The 23641-nt window shown below is 47.1% G+C and overlaps 2 protein-coding genes across 2 annotated transcripts; both read left to right on the top strand.

Annotated features, from left to right (window-relative positions):
- Window positions 1-1043: 1043 nt before the first annotated feature.
- Window positions 1044-8922, top strand: F4822DRAFT_258995 (putative histidine kinase HHK1p). The gene is made up of 3 exons (XM_051454544.1): window positions 1044-1377; window positions 1448-3780; window positions 3835-8922. Exons 1-3 carry the CDS (start codon window positions 1247-1249, stop codon window positions 8829-8831), a joined length of 7461 nt encoding a protein of 2486 aa, XP_051314586.1. The 5' UTR covers window positions 1044-1246; the 3' UTR covers window positions 8832-8922.
- Window positions 8923-20449: 11527 nt separating this feature from the next.
- On the top strand, window positions 20450-22004 carry F4822DRAFT_429429 (uncharacterized protein; the record flags this gene model as incomplete). The annotated part of the gene is made up of 2 exons (XM_051461100.1): window positions 20450-21458; window positions 21526-22004. 2 exons carry the CDS (start codon window positions 20450-20452, stop codon window positions 22002-22004), a joined length of 1488 nt encoding a protein of 495 aa, XP_051314585.1.
- Window positions 22005-23641: the final 1637 nt, after the last annotated feature.

Here is a 23641-nt window from a genome sequence, read left to right as displayed (position 1 = left end):
CTTAAAGTTGTTAATTTTCGATCGATCAGTTTTTCGGTCATTTTTGCTTTAGTCGAAGGTGGTATTTTGCTATGTCCGAATATCGATATTGTCGCATCGATCGCCCTATACACTACTGCTAGTAGTTCATGTGCCACTCTCAGAAAAGGTACCAATATGATAAGTTCGTTGCCACCCCCAACCTCATGCCACTTGTATCAACTCAGCTGGACGAGACCGGCGCCGCAATTTGTTGCCAAGAATGAGGGTATACTGTTAATAAAGTTATGTAAGCTATCTATGCATTTACATATACGTCATTATCTGTGTACATAAAAAGCAATGTAAGACCGCAGCTTAATACTTATAGGTACCTATATACCTGTATGTAAGCGAATTGGTTTTTGAGCTACCCACGTAAGTTTTGTCACATGCACAGCTGGAGATGGCTGAAAAGTGCAAGTGTTCAAATGTTTGTATAACTGGTCAAGTGTTATTCAGTACTGTAGTATCTGATCGGCTGGGGTAGTTCCCAATTTGCTCTCAGTGGAAAAGAGGGGAAAGTTAGCCGCCGGATGTAGCGCCTGTTAGGGCAGTACCAGATAGAGGGGGGCAATCGCCCACAAGAAAACGGTCAATAAGATTACATACAAGTTAGAAGGTACATGTATGCAAGCTGGCTGGGAGGGCAGCAGGAGCAGGGCAGCTTTTTTCTGGGCTTTCTGGGTAGCTACGTCCCCCATTCGATCGATGTAGGTAGGCATGTACATATAACTCCATTCCTACAACTTTTCTTGTATTAGTCTCTTTATTAAACGAGTTTTTTCTTGTACAACAAACACTTGGCCATTCATATCTCATAGTTTTTACATACAAACATCCTAGCTACACATCAATCTTACATTAACACATTAACCTGGTTGAGGGATCTTGGATCTTGGAATTTATTATTACTACTACATGTACAATAGAGCAAACTTGTCGCCCGAATGTTAGCGGTCTCAAGACTAAGCGACAAGCACCAAATTTCTTGCAGGATTCTACAGCCCGGGTGGATGAAGGTCCCTAAGTTCCCTTAAGGCCCTTACACCGGGGCGAAGATCACCAATTCAGGGAGGCTCTTCGATCTTCGAATTTGTCTCTCTGAACTTTGGCCCCCCCGGGCAAAGCCATGTGTGTCGCGACGGTGGCGGAATCTTCCTTACTTTCTACCTTCCAACTAAACGACGCGCGCCGTGGACGGCCTCCTTATGTATGCTAAGACGTCATGGACGGGTCCGTCGTCATGTCGGACGACCAACTTGATCCCCCAGCCCGGATCTTCGAACGGCTCCGACAGCTAGGCGGCTTTACATGGGATGAATCTCGAAGGCCTTTCCATTCGAGTTATGACAACTGGTATCCTTCCCGAATGCGATCAGCTCGCATCTTACGTAGTAGCTGTCTAACGTGGAGCATCTTTGTCTAGGCACATCTATGGTACAAGATTTATATCGCCATATTCAACGACAACTACCACGACAACATCCCCCTTGCAAAACCTAGGTAGCCCACCGGCGATCGCCAAATTTGTCCCTAGTCGCGCGACGGCCGCCGACCTCCATCTTGGCTTCATCTCTCCAAGTGAAGCCAGTAGCGAACGTTCATCGACTTCCCCGCCTGCTTTCTCCAGTCTAGCCACCGACCTTTCCAACGTCGAGGAACAACAGATAGTCGCGCGTGTATCTTATCACGTCCTCCGCGAAGAAAGAACATTTCACATAGCGAAAAACCTGATCGCCACCGCCGACCCGGAAGGAATACATAATGTGAAGCCCATCGACCTTATCCGCCTCAGCCCACAACCGGGCGATCGTGCGCCTATAATAGTAGCTATTTATGAACATCCTGGGGAAAATTATCTCTTCAAGGCCTTGGATTTGGGACCCGCTTTCTACTATGCTAGGAAAATCGAGGACCGATTCGAAGCCTATCGCCGAGTTGACTTCTCTCTAGAACCGCCCATTAGTCTATTGCATTTCCTCGATTTTGCTATCGGCGCTACCCAGTGTCTGGAGATTTTACACCATGGCCATGGTATGGTTCATGGAGAAGTAAGAGCGGATGCGTTCCATTTTAACATAGAAACAAATAAGGTAAAGCTGATATCCTTTGGCTCGGGTGTGAGGTCCTTCGAACATGGACTCACTAGCACTGGATGGTCAACACTCTCCAAAGAACTTGGCGCAAAGAACAAATTGGTTTACATCAGCCCCGAACAAACAGGTCGCATGCCGGCAGAGCCTGATACGAGGACTGACATTTATTCTCTAGGTGTATTGTTCTGGATGCTTCTAACACAACAACCCGCCTTCACGGGAACCTCACCATTAGATATCGTCCAATGTGTTCTTAGTCGCCGCATTCCCTTGGTATCCAATATTCGGACGGATATACCTGAAGTGCTGGGTCGCGTTATACAGAAATGCACGGCCAAAAACGTTTCTGAACGTTATCACTCAGCTAGTGGTCTACGCTATGACTTACAGATGATTCAAAAATTCTTAGGAAATGGTGACTGGACGGCGCTGAAGGAGTGGCGCATTGCTTCAAAAGATATTTCGTCATTTTTCATGTTACCCACGGCTATGATCGGACGTCAGAAAGAACACAATGAGCTCATAAAAGTCATCGAGAGAGTTGCAAGAGGCCACGCTATCGCGAGTCTCGGGGCTACCAATCGATTTTCGGATGGCTCGGCCTTATCAAATGACCTTGTCGACGCCGCCGATGTTTCAAGCGAGGGCGCTAGCTCTGTCGAAGGGGGTGTTCGACGAAGCGGTTCATTCACCCAAACTAATATCTCAGAACCAAAGCAATTGAGAAGCGGCGTTCCTTCCTCAGTGAATGGGACGGACGCCCAAACAATTTCCGGCGATACTATCTCATCAAATCAGTCAGCTAGGTTATCCAAGCCATGGGACAGGCATCAATCAGTCTCTCTTGAGCCAAAATCCGTCCTCGACACCTTGGGTGAACGTCAATCTTCTTCGCGACATAGCGGTACAGAAACATCTACTAGCCTTTCAAGACAACTGGGATCAGCGAAATTTCGAAGACGCGGCCATTGCGAGGTCATCACTATTGAGGGTGCAGGAGGCTTAGGGAAGAGTTTCCTGGTCCAACAAGTGTTGGCTGATGCTAGGCGCAGGGGTTATTGCGCAACAGCAAAATTCGATACGGCTAGGAGAACCGCATTTGGGCCACTTCTGAAGCTTGTGTCTTCTCTTTTCAAACAAGTATGGGGAGAAAGTAACACGGAGACGCCTTTCCACCGAGCCTTAAAAGACTATGTTCGTCCAATCTGGCCAGTGCTTCACAATTTACTTGGACTGCCTGAGTTTCTCCTCGGCTCTCAAGAACAGCCATCATTATTTCCCCCATCCCAAAGTTCGACAAGCGTTCGGGTCAGTAGGGTTTCAGCACATAGACGTAGCTCATCTCCTGTGAGCTCACCGGGCAAGCCACGCCCCCAAAGTCCGCGAGTGACATCGCAGAGTTCCCAAGAATTTCTACGGGGCGGCGTGTCTACAAAAACAATTCGCTTGATGAACACATTCTTGGATTTGCTGAGAATATTTACAACCCACCACTTCGTATGTTTGTGTCTCGATGATCTCCAATTTGCGGACTCAGAGTCTCTAGAGTTGATCACTCAAGTGATCTCAGCTCGACTCAAAATGGTACTAATAATAACTTACCGGCCCGAAGAGATGTCGCCTGATAAGGTCCAAAAGATTCTCCAGCCGGCGGAGACTGACGGTGAATTATCCCGTCTTGTCTCTGTCGGTCCTTTTTACGCTAACTCAAGATCAGAACATCCCAAATCCGGCGGCCCAAGGATCACTAGAGTTGCCTTGTCACCTCTGACGGAAAATGAAATATTGCAATATGTGGCATCGACATTATGTCGGCCTGAAGAGGATGTTGCCTCCTTGGCCCTCGTAATTCAATCAAAGACCGCAGGCAATCCTTTCTATATGAGGGAGATGTTAAGTGCTTGCTTCCGCAAGAAATGTATATGGTACGATTATAAAGAAAATAGGTGGCTGTTCGACCTAGACTGGCTCTTCGAACAATTCAAAGGCGAAGATAATTATGACGTCTTGAATACCGACTTCATAACACGGAGGCTGAACGAGCTCCCACCGGCATCACGAGCTATTCTAGCATGGGCGGCCCTTCTAGGAAGTTCATTCTCGTTTGAGCTAATATGTCAACTCCTGAGCGGCGAATACGATCTTGTTGACGGCGAAGACCAAGAGCTAAGTGAGGTTCTCTATCGCACCAGATATACAAAACAGGCGGCCGTAGCAGGATTACAAGCGGCAATCAACGCCTGTATTATCGTGCAGGGCGAGACTGATGATCGATTTCGTTTTGCCCATGATAGATACGTCCAAGCAGCGTCATCCTTGAAGGAGTGCAACAATTCTCAAATGCACTTCGCCATTGCACAGACCCTCCTAAAACATCACGGGTCTGAAGTCAAGACACGAGATAACACCGCATCGCATATCACAGAAGCGGTGGACATTATCAGGCGAAAAGTCCATATTCGCCAGCCTTATAGAAAACACCTAATGGAGTGCGCGGCGTTAGCCGTAGAGAACAGCGCAAGACCCACAGCCGCCAAATATTACCATAGCGCCATCATGCTCCTGCAGCCTGATCCATGGACGGACGGCCTAGAGGATGTGGACTATGAAGAAACCCTTAAGCTTCATTTGCGTACGGCGGAATGCTATATTTATATGGGCAGCAATGCCTCGGCTCATAGTATTGCGAGTACCATTTTGCAGAGTGCCAAATCCGCCGAGGACAAAGCCCCAGCCTGGCTTCTTGAGGCCCGTGTCCATGCTCAAAATGGGAACGCAGAGGAGGCGCTTAGTGTGCTCAAAGAGAGCTTGTCTCAATTGAAGGTGGAAATTGACACGCACCCTACCTTTGAGAAATGTGATGCGACATTTATGAATCTAGCCGCCAAAATAAAGGTTATGGATCGGACGGAGATTATAAGCCCTACCGGTTTCATTGATTCTCATCAGATGACGGTCGGGGCCATTCTCACGGATGCCATCAGTGCTGCTTGGTGGAGCGACACTTTGGAGTTCTATAACCTCGCCCTTGCACATATCACTCTCGCTTTAACACAAGGGCACTTCCCTTATTCCAGTTCCGCCTTTTTATATGTCGCCATGATCGCGTTATCTAGGTTCAACATGGTCGAGTTCGCCGCGGAGCTTGGTACCCAATGCCTAGAAATTCTAGAGCGGTCCCGCGATCCGTTCTCCTCTGCCCGTGGTTATATGACATACGCCAGTTTTGTGAGCCACATTCAGGTTCCTATTAACATTTGCGTGACATATGCCGATCAATCTGTTGAGTACGCCTCTAGCTCTGGTGACCGCCTGACTGTTATTCTTAGCTTTGGACTTTCAACCCAACTAAAGTTCTTCGCGAGCGAAAACGTTGCCTATCTAGAATCAATCTGTCAATACTGTTGCGAGGAAGTCCCAGGCTGGCACCAGGATACTCGGGGCGGGACTTATTTAATAGCGGTTAGACAAATATGTCGAGCGCTACAAGGAAAAACAAATGTAACAAGCGCCGAAGCAGTGATGACCGACGACCAGCATAATTCGAACGCATATAAGACGTGGCTCAATATCCAAACACGGAATGGCGGTCGGTCGGTCCTAATCTACGAGGCGATGGAAATCATTGCGCTATATCTGTATGGTCACTACGAAGCAGCGTGCGAAATGGGGCGAAGGTGTTTGGATAAGCTGGATCTTCTTTGGTCCTCGCGGAGTACTCGGGCCGTCTTAGTCTCCTACGGCCTTGCCCTTGCAGGTCTCATGCAACGCAAGCTTAATGATCCGCGGACAGACGCTACCGACTCGAAGGACGAAGTTCATGACACCATTACACAGCTTGAAGACTTAAACAAGAAAATAAAGGACTGGCAGGTTGTTTCCAACGCCAATTATCTTTCATGGTCAAAATGGTTAGATGCTCAGATCGCAGAACTTCGTAATGACCACGGTTGTGCTATACGACATTATGAAACGGCATTAGACCACGCGTCAGAGTTCAGCCTTCTCTTCGAGGAAGCTCTCGGTAATTTCTTGATGGCTGGTTTCTTCGTTAGACAATCAGCGAGGAGGTCAGCAACAGCAGGGTTGAGAGAGTCGGTTGCGCTTTGGAGACAACTGGGAGCCACCGGGATCGCACAACGCATCGAGGAAGATCACGCATTTTTACTTCATAGTCCTACCCGCCATGCAAGAACCGCCGAAGTAGCTGTCCAGACCGATTTTGCTGGTGACTCCGCTTCCGTCACTTATGCCGCAGATAATGAAGATGTTCCACAATCAGTACAGGCTGTGAATGCCGAAACAAAAGAAACACGAATGGCGGCTTGGCGTGGTTCTACACAACCTGAAGCCGGGGCTGGTTTGCCCGCTCTTGACATGATCGACCTTCATGCTATCTTGGTTTCATCCCAAGTTATCTCATCCGTCTTACAAGTTGACGTCCTACTAAAGACGATGTGCGATGTGATTCTTCAAACATGCGGTGGATCCGCAACTCAGGCCGCAATTATCGTCCAAGATGAAGATGATGTGGAAGACAATTGGTGTATCGCAGCAAGCGGGGATTCGGAAAGAGGCGCCACGGCACATATCCCTGGGCAACAATTAGTTGGTACATCATTAGTCGCTCAAAACGTAGTTTTATACTGCGCCCGATTTCGCGAACCCGTCTTCATTCCGGACCTCATTAGCGATGAAAGATTCGGGAATGTTAGTGAGTCCTGGTTGCAGAGCAACTCCCTAAGCAAGGCCATCATCGCAATCCCCATTTGTCATGGAGGGAAGCCGCTCCTGGGTGTTCTCTACCTAGAGGGCGAGCCAGGGTCCTTCACAGACAGGAACGTTACCGTGTTGCAGTTACTTGTAAACCAAATCGGCATCAGCTATTCCAATGCCCTCTCGATGAAAGCAGTTGAGAAAGTATCCAAGGAAAACGAGGCAATGGTTCGGATACAGAAAAAAGCGGTCGCTCAAGCTCGAGACGCGGAAGCCAAGGCAAAACACGCGGAAGCTGAGGCCAAACGTAATGTCAAAATCGCTGAGGAAGCAGCCAAGGCTAAGAGTATCTTCCTCGCAAATGTATCCCACGAGCTTCGAACACCATTGAACGGTGTAATTGGCAACTCTGAGCTCTTAAGAGACAGCAACCTCAACAAGGAGCAGTTTGAGATGGCTGAGTCGATCCGAGTATCGGCGGACCTCCTCCTCGCGGTTATCAACGACATCCTTGATTTCTCCAAGATGGAAGCGGATAAGATGAAGCTCTATATTACTGCTTTCAACCCGGAAGAGATGGTCCGCGAAGTTGTTCGAGCCGTCTCCTACAGCAATCAAGATAAGACATCGAAAAACGTCAAGGTTATTCAAGATATAAATCTTCCTCCCATGTTGATATACGGAGATCCTATTCGTTTACACCAAGTCCTTGGTAATCTCATTAGCAACAGTATCAAGTTCACCGAACGAGGTTCTATTACCATTGGTGCTAGAGTTGACTCCAATACTTCCGAAAGGGCGAAATTGACTTTCTGGGTTGAGGATACGGGTATTGGCATTCCGGACAAGCAGCTGACGAAACTCTTCACACCATTCAGCCAAGCCGACGCCAGTACCGCTCGCAAATATGGTGGCAGTGGACTCGGCCTTAGCATCTGCAAATCGCTTATTGAAAACATGATGGACGGCGAGATTCAATTGGATAGTAGGGAGCATGAGGGTACGACGGCTTGGTTCAGCGTCACGTTCGATAAGGCATTACCTGAGGTATCAGTAGGAGAAGCACAACCTGTCCCTACTGGACTCCCAGATACCAGTAGAAAACGCGATGCTCCTCAACCGGTTTCTCACCACCATTTGCCGCACCCAGTAGTGGATTTAGCACGAGTTCCGAAAGATCAAATCCGCATATGCATCGCAGAAGACAATCTTATCAATCAGAGGATTGCTATTAAGTTTGTGCACAAACTTGGATATACCAAGGTCGATGCTTACGAAAATGGGCTCAAAGCAGTGGAAGGTCTACGCCAGAAGGCTAAGGAGGGAATACCTTACCACGTGGTCTTGATGGATGTTCAAATGCCTGTACTTGACGGTTACGAAGCCACGAAACTTCTCAGGCAGGACCCCATTGAAGAGGTGAGGAAGGTTTTGGTTATTGCTATGACAGCTTCCGCAATACAAGGTGACCGAGAAAGGTGCTTGGCATCAGGCATGAATGATTATCTCGCGAAACCAGTTAAAGCGGACTTGCTCAAGAGAAAGTTGGATACATATACCACGGGAACCATCCAGCCGCCAACACCACCCGCAAGGCACTCTTTAGACCCCATTCTCTCGCAAGTAACCCCTCCTGAATCTTCGGACAGCAACTCTACCCCAGTTCCTAGCCCGCCTGTGGTTAATGAGCATGACTTCACGACCGGTTCGCCACCCATTGTCGTACCAATCAGGGAGAGCATAAGGCCTTTCCAACCGCCTAGTGGTACATCCAGCGAGATCACGTTGTCCGATCAAGACTCCATAGCTAGTCCTTCGAGTTCCTTCTTGCATCAAGCGGCTAAACGCCAGCCACGTAAGTTGACTAAAGCTCGCAACAATAGTGTATCTGGCACTGCATCCACTAGTAGCGAGAAACCAAGAGCAGTCTTGACCAAGAAGAATCCACATTCTAGTAATTCATCTTTACTAGATAGCGACGCGGATTACGAAACTTGAAACATCCTAAAGCTATGAGGATACCTCTCAACCCCCGTTTACAACCATTTGTCTCACTATTCCGACTACCTCATCATCAGCATGGACAAAAGCAAGCATTCAGGAGTAATAGCATATGTTGTGGCATAATTGGCTTGTTGAAAATGTCTTTCGATCTATTTCTTATCTATCCAATATTTTCTTCATTTCTTCCCGCATATATGGGCCTTTGGGGACGATGTTGTCGCCATTTCAGTACACAATTGGGTTGGTCGTCGTGGCCGAGGCGAACGGGGAATGGTGATTTGGTGTTGGGAATTTGGAGTACACATATGGACACTTTTATTTATTTCGTCAGGATTCCCTGTGAGAAAAACTGCATTGAGGGTTAGGTTCATTGCGAGAAATCTATTATGGTTGGACGAAAGAGAGCTATGTCATTTGAAGTTATGATATAGATAATGTGGCAAACGGCACATGATGCACATTCATGGAATACGAGATACGCGTTTCGGGTCAGGGTCCGAGATGAAGTACTACAAGTGAGTTTGGAATTATGATATAAGAGAACGCCATCACCTAGCTACCTAGACACGAACATATAGCATTTTTACTTTTGGGGACGTCCTCACCAGGGATAACAGAGGATTCCCTATTCAGCTAGGTTGGATGGATGGACTTGTATACTTGGGAAGCTGTCCTAGGACCCCGATCACACGAATACGCATTGAAGAGAAGAGAATAAAGAAACAATTTTGGATACACGCTTATTGTGATGCTGATCACCCGTAGTCGCTTTTAGTATACCACGTAAGTCTATACGAAGCGCCACCACAAAAGCTACCACGCCAGGGCCACGTGAAAAAGCATTCGTAGTCATCTAAAGTAATCTTCACTAGAGTACGTGGCTCAGACCCGACGCTGGAATGCAGCAGTGCATTAGCTGAGACATACTTACAGCACATACATTACATTACATATTCGCATCCATAGCCACCACATCCGAGGCTCTGGGGCGGAGTGAAGCGGAGTAGAGTAGTTTCGCGTAGGTATAGGTAGGTACCCGGGCTTGACAACTTCACTTACTTACCCAAGTAAGAGAAATTCGCACAAGTCGGTCCGAGTTGCCCACCGGGATGATCTAACTCACCTAGATCCTAGTTTACTTCTACTCGAGGTAGGTATACGAAAGGGGCGAGACGATCTAGAATTCCTCGATGTTTTAGCCTGTTGAGCTAGATTGGTAGTGTGTTTGGTTTGGATTTTAGTATGGCCCGACAGTTTGGGACGGCTAATTTATATGCCGCGGTTAATGGGTCCTCTATTGTTGATGGAAAAGAGAAAAAGAAGGGGGAAAAGGATGGGATTGGAATGAAGCTAGTGGTGGAATGCTAATGGTATTGTTGAGATGTTTCTCACTATACAAAATACTAGCTGAGTCACTCGATTGTATGTTTAGGTAGTGATGTGAGTCGGTTATAAGATGATAGGTACTCATAAGTACCTCCCTACTGAAAATGCACTTATATGTATGTACACGCAACGAACATGACGCGGCAAGCCTCGTCCCGTCTACCTACCTACCTACCCCTCTAGCCCCCTTTTATCAAACCTGGTAACCTGGTGGCCGGTTCTTGTCTATACCGGTCAGATCCTAATAGAGACCGAAAGTAGCAGGCGCTACAGGTGATTGGAATTGTTGGGAATTCCCTTTTCGGAGTTCTCAAGAGTTTTATCGTTAGTTGTTGCCCGGTTTAGCAAACTTGTCCACCTGGGCAACCGGGATTTTTTCATGTGTGGAGCTTACTATAGGTGGCTTGCGCCTCCGAAGCTAGCGAAAGTGAGAGATAAACACAGAAGCAGCTTAGATCCGCGAAATAGTTCTTCTCTTTGGAAACTAAAAGGCCGTCGGTTATCTACCTGATGCGTATAAGCAGGGACAAGGTTATAAGATACTACCGGTTTGCGAAGGAAGGATACGCCAAGAAGTCGGATGATTAGGGCTCAACTCGGTGCGACTATCTAGACTCGGTTGGCTCGGTGAACTTCGCAAACTAGCAGTTCAAGGAGTATTGCGGCTCAAGCGAAGGATACCACGTGTCGTCAAATAGACCTCTTCTAAGATACCTCTTTCGTGCCCACGAGGTACAAAGACTATCCTGTGTGGGAATGATCCATGAAAGATCACAAGGTAGGAGCCTATCTTAGAAGAGCGGGAGGCGTTAAACTCGCGCGTTTCAGCTATGCAGGCAAGATTTCTCTAATATAGAAGAAGCAAAAGGAGCGAGCGTAGAAGCAGGTGTTTGCTTTTTATCGGATCGACTACTACCTAGGGCTGTAACCACGGGAGCGTTGTGGCGTCCGCACACATACCTAAGTACACGTGTCGAGCCGTTGGCCCGTGGGGGAAAGGTACTAGGCAGGCGGAAATCTAAGATGAAAGGCTTCTGTTGCACATTTCAGCGAAATATAGGACCTAGATCTAGTAGATCTATCTGTAAGGGAGGTCAGCTGTCATAATCAGCACGGTAGTTATATTAGAAGTACCATGTTAGACTTCGCTCTCTAAGTTAACCAACTTAACACATCAGTAGAAATAGGTAGCCATCGTGTACATATGAGACATAAGGCTGCCACACGGTGTCGGGATCAAGGTTCGAAGGCAAAGGATCGGAGCGAGCCAGGAAGTTGGAAAAGGTTGCCAATCTAAAGCTGCATATTGGCGTGTAGCACATGTTCCCATGCAGAATACATTGACGCCATCTCGACTAGGAATAACCTCGTAACTCTACGCCATCTTCTACTATCGGCTGCTGTAGACGGTAACTTGCTTTTTCAGAGACCAGAAGAATAAAAATGAAAAATTAGGTACGTACCTAGGTACCAACCGCTGGAGAGTGGGAGTAAACTCCGAGCAGGTCACTAGTTATTAGTTTAATGGAATTAGTCAATAAAAATTCAGACATCTCCATATGGGGTTGGGCCTCGGTTGCTGGGCTGAACGAGTTCGTCCATAGTAATAATTGAGATAGTAGTGACGTTGTCGCTTCTCGGAAGCCCTAAACCCATTAGGAGCTATTCCGGAAGGACGAAGAAACCTGTAGAAATAGCCCATACGTATAGTTCGTTTTACGAACTTGAGTGGACTGTAGCTGACAATTATGCCGGCCTAACCATGATTCTGTAGGTGACCTAGAATCCGACGGTTCCTATACGAGGGCTTTGTGGGGGCAGTGAAAAGTCAAGCCCAAGAATATTTTTCTAGTTGAGGTTTCGAATAAAAGTGTACCGAGGAACTGACACGAAAGAAATTAGATGTTCATTTCGATCCTTGTCTGCCATGCTGTTTACCGTCTTCACTTCGTGATGCATCGTCAATATGCGCTTCTCGGCGGTTGGATTTATTATGTACGTGCGTGGCTCTCCGGAAGTCCGTTCAGTGTTCACTTTACTACCGTATTAATTATTTACGAACTCCCCGATGCCGTAAGTGGACCATGGCCAAGTTTTGGATCCGAAGATATTCTCGAATCCCGTGGAGAGGCCCGGTCTGTGTATAGTAGTGAAATATCTAGGCTGTTCATTACAAGGGAATACCTACCTAACCTACCTAGGTACATAGTAAATGTAAAAGAATGGGGTCACGGTGTAGCCGAATATCTTTGAGCTAGCAGACTAGTTATCTTGCCCGGAAACCTTCGAAGACATTAGAGTAATTAGAGTGAACTAACATTAGTCTACCCGCTGCTGTGCGTTTTCTCGGCCCCACAAAGTATAGTAAGAAGGTTCACGCCAAATCGTATCGGCGAGTCGTGGATGCCCGAATTGTAATCCCCAAGGCAATGATAGTCGACTTGAAGATGGGTATAGCCAATCAATTCAGAACAATGACAACTAACTAAATTAGCATAACCCATTAGCTACTTAGTCGCTTGCAAGGTAAGCCACGAGAAGTATGGTACTCGAGCAATAGGAACTGCTGCCGGTAGGTCACTGGAGCATCCGACCAAATACTAGCATATCCGTAACATGGATGCGAGCGCACATTATTCGTCGAAGCGTCCCTAAATGTCGCCTAAGATTTTGACTGCCTCACGTATCCGAAGGGGTCAATGTCCCTGCAAAGCTGACAAGTGAACTATATTGAGTTGACACACAGTATAGCTTCCAGAGAGTATCGGTTGACAGTCAAGTTTGGGATAGCTTAAGTTGGATCCCCTGGCGTAGTAGTTTCTCTTTTTTAGTCTCTCGTGCCATCATCCCAGATTTATCCAGGTGAAAGCAAGGAGCCATCTTGGTGGACATTACCTAATTGAGGAGACGTCCAGACCCGCGGAAGCTCAGTCCAAGCAACCGAGAAATTCAATTGGTGAAGAATAGCAGCGGTGTTGGGTCAAACTCTGTCCGGTTTGGTAAGAGTCTCGGCTTTTGCTCCTGTTCATATTTCAATACGGCTTCATACTGTATCGACAGTGAGCAGGGACAGGTTGCAGAGCTAAGGGATAAGATGGTCCGTCCCAATTACAGCTGGTAAAAGCAACGAGCTTGCGCAAGAATCGCAATTGATGACAGGCCAATCTCGTGTCAATTGATGGATTGACTTGTTCAACTGCGCATCCCGGGTGCGTTAGAATTGAAAAGCCAAGCATCGTGCTAATGGGTTTGATTTGCGCCGTGGCGCATCATCACTCTCTCTTGAATATCCACTACAGGACTTGGTAGCGGGGCTCAGCGGCTTTGCGTTGAGAAGACGATACAAATATGGATTTTTTTCAAGTCGAGGAAGACTAAAATCGACAGCGTCGTTTCAAATGTCGTCTCGATCAGGAAAACTCAATCGCCTAATTAGGTGGAAACGGGGGAAAGACTAACTTCACATCCATCCGTATACCTACTACATCTACCTAACATACTAACATATGTAAGTAGTAAGTACATCCGGATATACTGTGTCACCTCAATTTATGTAGGCTAGGCAGGCTAGGCGTAGAAACCTGGGTTAGGTACATGTACCGACGGGATCGGATCATACAAGGTTTAGAACATCCCAGAACATGCATAAGTACTGTACCATGACTACCGGGTACCTCATACACCGGGTGAAAAGCCCCATTCTAGATGTTAGCATAATCGTGGCTGTTTCTTTTGCGCGTTATCCTTTTTGAGAAAAAGATGAGTACTACGCAGAAGGTAATAATATCCACCTATTGTTGGCTGGTTACGAAGGAAGATGAAGATGACGGCTGGGGACTTCTTTTCGGGACAAGCTTACCAGTTGTTTTCGGCCAAGAAGTATAGACCGCCTCTGATTGGCCCGTTGCCGTCTCGTTTTCCCCATTTAGGAATTACGAGACTTTATAAGTACATTAAGTACCTAAGTATCTATTCAGCGTTCTGGGAGCACACAGTACTAAATGGAATGCGCCAGCATCATTCGCAATTTAATACCTCTCCTTCTTTATCGTCAACAAATTGACATCTTCAGCCGCAAAAGCCAAATGCATTATTAGTCCACATGATGTGGGTAAACAATATTTCAAGGCGCGTACATATGAGAAACATAAACTGAGAGGCATTCGTAACCAATCATCTTGTATGGGCACGCGCATTCTCCTCCCCTGTCTCTTAAAATGCCCTACATTTCTTAGATGGGGTTCGTCATCATTTGCTGGTTACAGTAGTTTGCTACACAGACTGACAGGCAACAATGCTTGACTTTATACTAGTACACAAGGAATGTAGATAGATATGTCGAGGTCGTGCTTCGTATCCATTGATGCGGTATAGCGGAGTTTGCATCTATGTATAACGACTTTCCGGTATCACATACGACAAGCGATTGGCAATGCTTGCGTGGCTGGCCATATATCTATAAAATATTGAGGCAACAACCCATACGAGGAACAAACCTTTACGAGGTCGCTGTAGAAGATACTAATGACTCTCTACTACATGTACATTCAATATGCTAGGTACTTTCAAGTTACTGGTTACACGCTGCACTACATTACACGTGCTTGTAAACTATTGCGCTTGGGGACAGGAATTGGCCTGTTTACGAATTGGCTCATTAAATCCCATGACGATTGATTCATACCGACATACGCCACCTTGTGCGACCCCATCGTAGACATTGTTCGACGTTCTATGAGGCTCCATGGTGCTTGCGCTCATCATCAGCCACAAACTGACGTATCAGACTAGATTGACTACCTAGGTAGATTGAGATTAAGATGCTCTTCTATAAGAGGCTGCGGCTATATGTACGAGACTAAGCGCCTAGTAATTTTACCGTAGCTATGGCGCCAAGAACCATGTCGCAAAGCTGAAGGCAGAGCTACTCCTATCTAGGAACATATCGTAGATAAATAGATATTCAACCGGTGAGAGCATCTTTGGTGTATTTTGGCATATAACAAACCAACGTCATTCACCAGATTTTTGGTCAGGTACGAGGGTTTAAAAAAGGCCGCATTGATTTCTAAACTTTACAATTGATCTTTTAATAGAACAAACGTGTGCATCTAAGCACATGGATAACTCTGACAAGAAGTTAAATCTAGATTTTGGGGAACGCGTCCGGGGACCGGATTTTAATGTGTTACTCTACCGGCTTACATGGAGGGGGGGGCATACATAGTGAATACATACAAGCTTATACGCACAAATTTACCTACCTGGGGAAGTACTTATGTAGGGATTATTTCTTCAGGGGTTCAGTAAACAATATTTTCTTCAATATCATATTTTGCCTGATACAGCTTCTAAACTGTTAAAATAATCAACTCCTCTCGGGCTCTTAGGGTCGCAACACATCGTAAAAGACGGAAACATCAACAAACTTAAGTAAGGGAATACGACATGAAAATGGGTGATAGCTTCGTGTAAATAAGCGTTACCAGGTACTTATCTGCATGTAACCCTTGTCGGTGTGAAGCTCTCCTCGGGGCTGCATGGGTACTAGTACATCTGTTTGTGGCTTAGTGGATTTTCCGAACTCTGCCCCTCCTTACCAAGGTACCTAGGTAGCTGCTGTTGTTTTACTGCTTTACTGCCCTACCTTGCTCTATGGCACGGTACTGTCTTTGGGTTTTAACTCCGCAACCCCTCCCGTTAATTGCCCTACGCTCCGCCACTTACATCTCTGCAACGACGATGCCCTTTCCCTATTTCGACACAATTGTCAACGAGACCTAGGTACCCCCGGCGCTGAGAATCCGAAACCCTCGTCGTGAACACCTTATGTATATGTCATAGAAAGTTGAAGGTACCTACATACGCGATCGATGTTTCAGGGAGTTCGATGGACGGTCTCCGGCGGGCATTCACACGAGTCGGATTTATTATACATATAGAGGTAGATGAGGTAATTCTCATTCCCCGGGTTGGCTGTGACCCGGCAAGACCAGACTTTGGAAATGACGGCAATTTATACAGATGTAGGTATGTGACGAAGTTACTGCTACCTCAATTGCAGGCCCCCTTCAATTCCCCGAGCCCCCAGTTTTCCGCCTTAGTTGAAACGTCTAAATATGAGAGATCGACTTGCCTAATCGGGTTGATTTTGAAACATTGCCGACAAGGGCTGCGAGAAGGCGAAACCCCATGCAAAGAGAAAAAAAGAATGCTTGCCTAGACCCTTCTAGGTACCCTACCTACATATCCTACATACATTTTACATACTACACGGCTCTACATGCTACATGTTACATGCTACGTACTATGTAGGGTGCCTGGGTAGTTTAAGCCGTCCCCTCCAACTGGTCAGACTCGTTCGTTGCCCAATACCTACCCCTAGGGCGAGCTCTTGTTTTTATCCATACACAAATCGAAACAACACGGTCACAACCTCGGTCCCGAGACACGGCGTTCTTCTCTAAACGGAAAATGGAATCTTTGTGTGCCAGGCGAACATTTTTCTCTTTCTCCTAGGCAAGGGACGTCACGGCCGTCACAGCAGCCACGCGGCCGCAGAATCGCAAAGTATATGTATTACTGTTGTTCGTATTTATTTACCTACCTAACCTAGACCGATTTTACATAGCAGGAATAGCGCTGATCTTCTAAACAGGAAGTCAGCTGCCAAGCTGCTAGGATTGTTTGTCCCCGTTGCGCGCGGCGCGTTATCGACCCGTTGCGAGATCGGGAATATTCAACAGCTTACACCGTTGGAATCTTACAGGTTGGTTACGGGACCAGCCTAAACCCCTTGTTCTGAGGTATGTATATGGAAATGGGTAGACCCCGCCGTTCTGCATATTTTGCTTTTGCTTGCCCATGTACATGGCAGTTTTGAGTGCGTCAACTAACTACATGGAGTACCTAACCTACCTGCTGCAGGTATTTACCGGGTTGGCACGATACCTTCATAAATATTCACTATACTAGATTCATACTGCATACAATGAGACTTCTTACATTATGTACATGCTTACACACTCACATACTTATATATATATAACCTAGATAAAGGTATCTAAAGTCATATCAGGTGTTGTAGGTAGGTTACATTGCACAAAAGTCCCAAACTGCATATATCTATCATACTCTGATACAGAGCGTGGGATTGGAACTCGTTACATACTAGTTACTCACTAATCTCAAGCCTATTCTCTTTCAAGGCCATTCTTCCATGCAGACGGCCTACATATATACATGTACAGGCCTGCATACGCTAGACAGGAAGGACCGGCGAGGATTCCGTACAGTAACGCACAGTATAGAAACCCGCATACATGTATCTCAAGACTGTAAGTCTCCTTACTGTGTACATAGGCTCGCTGTTCTTAAGGTGGTAGGTATGCAGATGTCTACCTGCTTGGTACAGCCACGCATACGCATCCACCCACACAAACAACAGGTTTTTACTTGGGTTTCCGAACCATTAATTGTACACGAACTGTTTGATGCAATACATACGATGTTCCTCCATGTTCTCCCGCAGCATGACTCGAGAGGTTGTCCCCGTATATGTAGGTAAATTGTGGCTGGGCGGGTGGTCTTTTTATCATGGGAAGTATTTGGATGTGAGTACTTGCATGTATTATATGTAGGTAGAGCGTCGAGCAGGAGGTTTGCTGCTCAGCCATAATACCGACCATACATATGTACATAGACAGATGTACATACCTGGATATACATTAAGATTTTATGTACATAACTCGAGTACCTGTATACATGTACATACACTTGTCTACATCTAGTATAAGGCCTAAGAAAAAAAGTACTCCACTTTTCAGCTGCTGACGCTACTATTTCCAAGTCTGGTATGGACAAGTACATGCGGCACTGTACTTGCCCCTTTCGACCTATCGACATTAGTACCTAACCAACGGTCTCTGCCGAATTCCCTCCTCCTACATACACTAAACCACATGGGTACAAGTACCTAACTCACTTACACGCACAGTACAACAAAATACTTGATCTGCTATAGAAATATACTTGTTTTACACACACATATTCCTACATTTACAGGTATTTCTATGTACGCAGCAGGTTTCGTACATGCGTATTGCCTATATCTATCCGTTCCCGGTATGAATTATAGATTCTAACCTGCCTTACTACCCAGCTACCTCCATACAACCGTGTATGTATAGAGAGAGAGATACCTGGTAAAACAGCGCCACGAGAGAAGAGAGAATAGAAAAGGAAGAAAAGAAAGGCAAAAAAGACCCAAAGATCGTCCGGATTCTAGATTATCTCTTCGCGAGAATTTTACCCTGCACCATCCTATCTATCCTATCTCAAGTCTCGAACTTCTCTTCTTGACACGTCTTACAGCAGAAAAAGCGTCTATTTATTAGTTTTCGTCCCATCTGCCCACATATGCGCCGTACAGTCTCTTATTTTTTCTCTCTCTTTCTCTTTTTCCTCAGACTCCACTTCAATCCATCCACCTCTCTTCTCTTCTTACCCCGTTACTGTTACTATGTGTACATAGTCTATGTATACCTAGTATGTAAGTACGCATGTATGTACAATATGTACCATACCTTAGTCAAGCAAGCAACGCCCATACCTACCCAAGCCAAGCTAGGTGCTAGGTAGCCGCTTTGCTAATATTTCCACACCCCCCACATTCGTTGATTCGTCCGTCTCTCTCGCATCCTCCTTGACATTTATTCTTTTTCCGACGTCGAGGGATCGACCCTGCAGGTTGAGTCTTTCCCACCCCCCGGGCTTTGTGCTTCCTTCGAGACTCGAACTTCGAAACAGGGTAGAGCCAAGCCCTTGAAGGTCCCTCTCTCCTCTGTTCAGGTATGTTGTATATACGTATTTACACAAGTACTAGAAAAGGGGACTTGCGGCGAAAAGATACCACACTAGCCCTATAAACACACCATCCCAAGGTCGGACTACACTAGAAGAGAGAGAAAAAAATCCAACCCTTGCCCTACTTACTGTGGAAGATGGGGCCTGCTCACCCTGGTCTGGGAGAGAGAAGGAAAAAATATTAACGGGGAGCAAGGACAGGCCATGTTGATCTGATCTGTGTACATACATACAGCTTGATCAGCCTCGTCATTGTAGTGGCGTGTAAAGGCTTCCCCTCCCTCTCCTCCTCCCCCGGAGGCACGCCTCGTCAACTCTTCAGCCACTTTCTTCCACTTCTACATCCACGTCCAGTCTCTTTACTTGGAACTACCTTAAACATCTAGTTCATGAGGTCGTCGCGAAGAAGCCTTTCCCTTCTGACTTAGCTTCCTCCTCGTCTGATTACATTCGTCGGACTAAGCGACTTTGAATCGCCTATTAGTTTCCTGTTAGCAAACTCTTCTCTAACTAACATGTCTAGGCAACGCTCTCTTTGACAGCGAGTGCTTGCTTCTGATTCGAAACGACCATACACACACACACACACACATTCCAGCTCTCGTAATTTGATCCGGCAGACTGTTCTACCTGATCTAATTACATCTGGCTAACTGAATTTTCTCAACAATCCTTCCCTTCCTATCCGACTTTCTACAAGATTCTTGTATGAAAAACCACCACCTTCTAGGGAACACAATACGTACGCATACTATTACCTTCAGATAAGCTAGGCCCTCGTTTTTACTCCACACCCAGAACGACCTCAACTTTCCGCTTCGGGCATTGCCTAAATCGGCTTCGAGTGGTAGAATCTGTCTAGCTGCTCACATTATCGTACCCGTTCCAAGATCTTTCCCACTTGGTGCTTCCCGAGACTTGGAGCTACTTTGGGCATCGATCCTCCTAGACAACGTCCAGGGTTCTCGACCGCTTGCTGTTGTGTGTCGGCGCATGTCCAGTTGCAACGCCCAGAATACCACGCAACCGGCTACTACAACTCCCTTCCCCCCCAAAAAGTTGATCCTTTAGAACTTACTACCCATGTGTGTGGCACCGATCTTCAAATGAGGCTGGGCTTAGGGATCCAAAAGTTCCATAAGCCCCGATCGTATCCTGACCCTTCTCTACTAAGCTGGCCGTCCTTCCCAGCTTTCCTCTTATGCAAAGGTTATTCACCACCTCTCGTTTTGGTTTCCATATACACTCTTTTGCCCCTCTGTTACCCTTTTTGCTTTTTCGCATTTTCTTCCCTTTCCCCCTTCCTTAGCATGCGTTCCCACGTTGTTACCGCCTAGCTCTTCTTCACCTCTACTATCGAGATGATGCTCACAGCTACGCAGCCAGTTCAACACGGGTATCGGCCTGTCCATGACCTACCGACGCCGCCTCGATCCTCGCCCCCCTTGAGTGTCCAGGACTCTTTGCAGAAGCCATACCTCGCCCTTCCGCAGAAACAGAGTCCATCCACTAAGCCCATGTCAGCACCTCATCGTGGCCTGCCTCTTCCGGCAGCCATGACACTAGCTCAACCACCGCCGCCAGCTCCTGGTCCTCCTCACCCACCAGCTCCAGGACCACCTTTACATTCTCAAGTAGGGCCAGCTCCTTCTCCGCATAGCCAGGTATTGGGTGCATTACCACCTCCGCCCCCGCATCAGTCTGAAGACACAATGAGGAGCTGGCTACAGGCCAAGGCCGAGGAAGAGAAGAGGAAACAGGAAGAAGAAAAGACGCGGCAAGAAAATTTACGTCTGGAACAGAGAAGATTAGAATACGAAATGCTTCGAACATCTTTAGATCGGGGAATTCCACCACCAATGGTACCGGTTGTTTTCGCTGGGATGAGCGGGGGACCGCTCCCGCAAGTAGCCATGGAATGGGCGCAACAGTATCTAGCGCCACCGCAACAAGCACACACAGCGCAAATAATGCCGGCGCAGGGGGGGTTATCGCCGGAGACACGAAGAGAGTCCCAGCCGTACGGCGGACAGCAGTATGCAGCGACAATCGGTGTTCCATCCACGCCGGGATCTGGAGCAGGTGCACAAGCCAGTTTTGTGCCGTATCCAGGGCCAGGTTCGCCGAGACCGAGGGCACACACTTTGAGCATGGGTGGAGCTGTAGGAAGACCGTTAGGAAGCTCAGCTCTCCCCCGATTAAGTACGGGCGAAGGACCTACTGGTCCGTCAGGCATTCCACACCCAGCACACGCGTTAACGCAACAGCAAGCTCAGCCACAACAAGATACGCAGTCTCCGTCGATCTACTTTCATCATTGGCAACCTCCGACTACCCAAGGAGGCTCTAATCAGCCAGGAACGCCTTCTGGTTTGTCAAAATCCAAAACGAGCAAGTAGAAAAACTTGTTTGGCTAATGTTGCCCTTCGATAATTAGTAGAATCGCCCAAGAAACGAAAAGCGACCGGCCCCCAACAAGCAGCGCCCCCACCGAGTCAAGCGCGCTTCAGATCACCGCCTTTCGGGCAGCATGGCGGACCATCAACGTTATCAAATCCGCCTCCTGGTCGAAGACGAGGTCATTCGCGGCAGAGAAGTGATATTTCGTCGTATCGGTCGGTTGGGCGTGGTCGAATGGAACCCTTTGGTCCCCATCGGGGATTATCACCCGGTCTCAGCGCGCCAAGAGAAGCCGGGGTGGGCGAACCATTGCAGCAACCTCGAAGCGGTGCCCATTCAGTCTCGTCGTTATTATCGGATCACCCATCGCCACGGTACGCATCGGAAATGAGGACGCAGCAGGGCGAAGGCTCACGAAGAAATTCTCCGGCGGTGTCGGATGAAAGGTCGCGTGTTGGAGTGGCTGGGGTAGGATCGGCCGTGGGACCTCCTGGTTCTGGGAGAGAAAATGATTGAGAGCATCCTCGTTATTACGCTGCTATTATCTGACCGCGTTTCAGCCTCTGGTGCAGATCTTAGGGTCATAGTCTTTACCAAAGTCTAGAAATGGGCTCTAATGTCACAAGAGTTGGAATTTCAGGCTTCGGACTATTACGGACATTCTAAGCAACGTTATAATTTAACAAGCGAAAGAGGCGGTGGCTTTCTCCCCCAAAATACCTACACATTGACCCCTTGGCCGGACAAAAACGATTACCGATGCGCCACGCCAACTCTTAACACAGTCAAATAGCACAGTCTAGGATGAGATGGCGCGGCTACGGCGATCATCTGGAATTCACTGTAACTAATAACTCTCACCTGTACTAAATCATCCATCTGCATACATTTCGGGGTCATGACGACGGTTTAAAAGCATTCTACGGTGTGGAGAAATGGGCTCGGAAAAGAGGACCTGGAGTTTCTGGACACCGGACATTTTTTGTTATTTGAGAGAGGAAATACGCATGAGCCTTGTACAATACGAATAGATACCATGTGAACAAAACGGGGTAGGCGTCTAGAGTCCGGGGACAAGACTAGGAATTAGCTACGCAAAGTGTGTATAATACAATCGAGTTCACAAGATCTGATGTCTGTTTTTTTATCGATTTGAACATCACTATCATATTCCCATATCCCCCTAAAGAAATCGCTCCTTGTACAAGAGCGAGGAAATGTTGAACTCACGGTACATCGAGATACAGTAATCAAATGCCTTGTGCAGAAAAAAGCATCATAAACATTCATTTTTCCCAGTTCGACTAGCTTACCTCCTTTTCCCGACGCCTAGGACATTCGTATTATTACTTGTACATTTGCCGTAGATTACTATCGCGACGCTATTGGCTACCCGACCCTGAGCATCATCGGAGATTTAATGATTCGTCCAAAGGTTCCCTTTTGGGTAACACGGGAAGGGCTGGATGGAGAACACGGCTTTGGGTAGATATTGAGCACAGCAGCAGTTCTACCTAGCTACCGTAGCCGGTCGGGAAGCAGACGAACTGCTAAACGTTACTTAATATAGGTTGTGTTCTGCGTCGCACGACAGTACCTGTGGGAAGCTGGACGTAGTAATGGCTTCGCATTCAGTTGCATGTCAATAATCTATCTTACAATGTAAAATGTAAGTCAAGTGATCCGAGACTAAGAAAATGAAATAAAAAAAATTGGGCAGTTTTTGCTTCTTGTCCGAAATATTAGTAGCGGGCATATGCCCACCGCCACTTGTGTCACGTAGCAGCCTTAGAAAACGTCCGTCCGGACTACTACGATCTTCGTCCGATTCCCTTACTTGCAGAGCCTGCTTTACTTTTACCCCGATATCCGCTGCGAACAAGAGGATACTTACAGTACAGTATGAATGCGATGTGAGTAAGGGAGATGCAAATTGCTCAGGGGAAGCAGTTGAAAAAATTGCAAAATATACCCGCGCGCCAGACGGCTAAGTGGTCAGACGACTCATGATTCGCGCCCACACACGCGCCCAAGCCGCTATTCATGTCAGGCTCGATGCAACGGCAATCTAGCAGCCGCTCTCTTACTTTCTCCCCCCACGGGGAGAAGGGAGGGTTAATTGGTGTGGTAAGAGGTGTATGTAGGTAGGTGTA

This window comes from Hypoxylon trugodes (genome assembly GCF_022578975.1).
Source record: "Hypoxylon trugodes strain CBS 135444 unplaced genomic scaffold F4822scaffold_5, whole genome shotgun sequence".
Taxonomy (NCBI): domain Eukaryota; kingdom Fungi; phylum Ascomycota; class Sordariomycetes; order Xylariales; family Hypoxylaceae; genus Hypoxylon; species Hypoxylon trugodes.
This window is presented reverse-complemented; position numbering and strand designations above follow the sequence as displayed.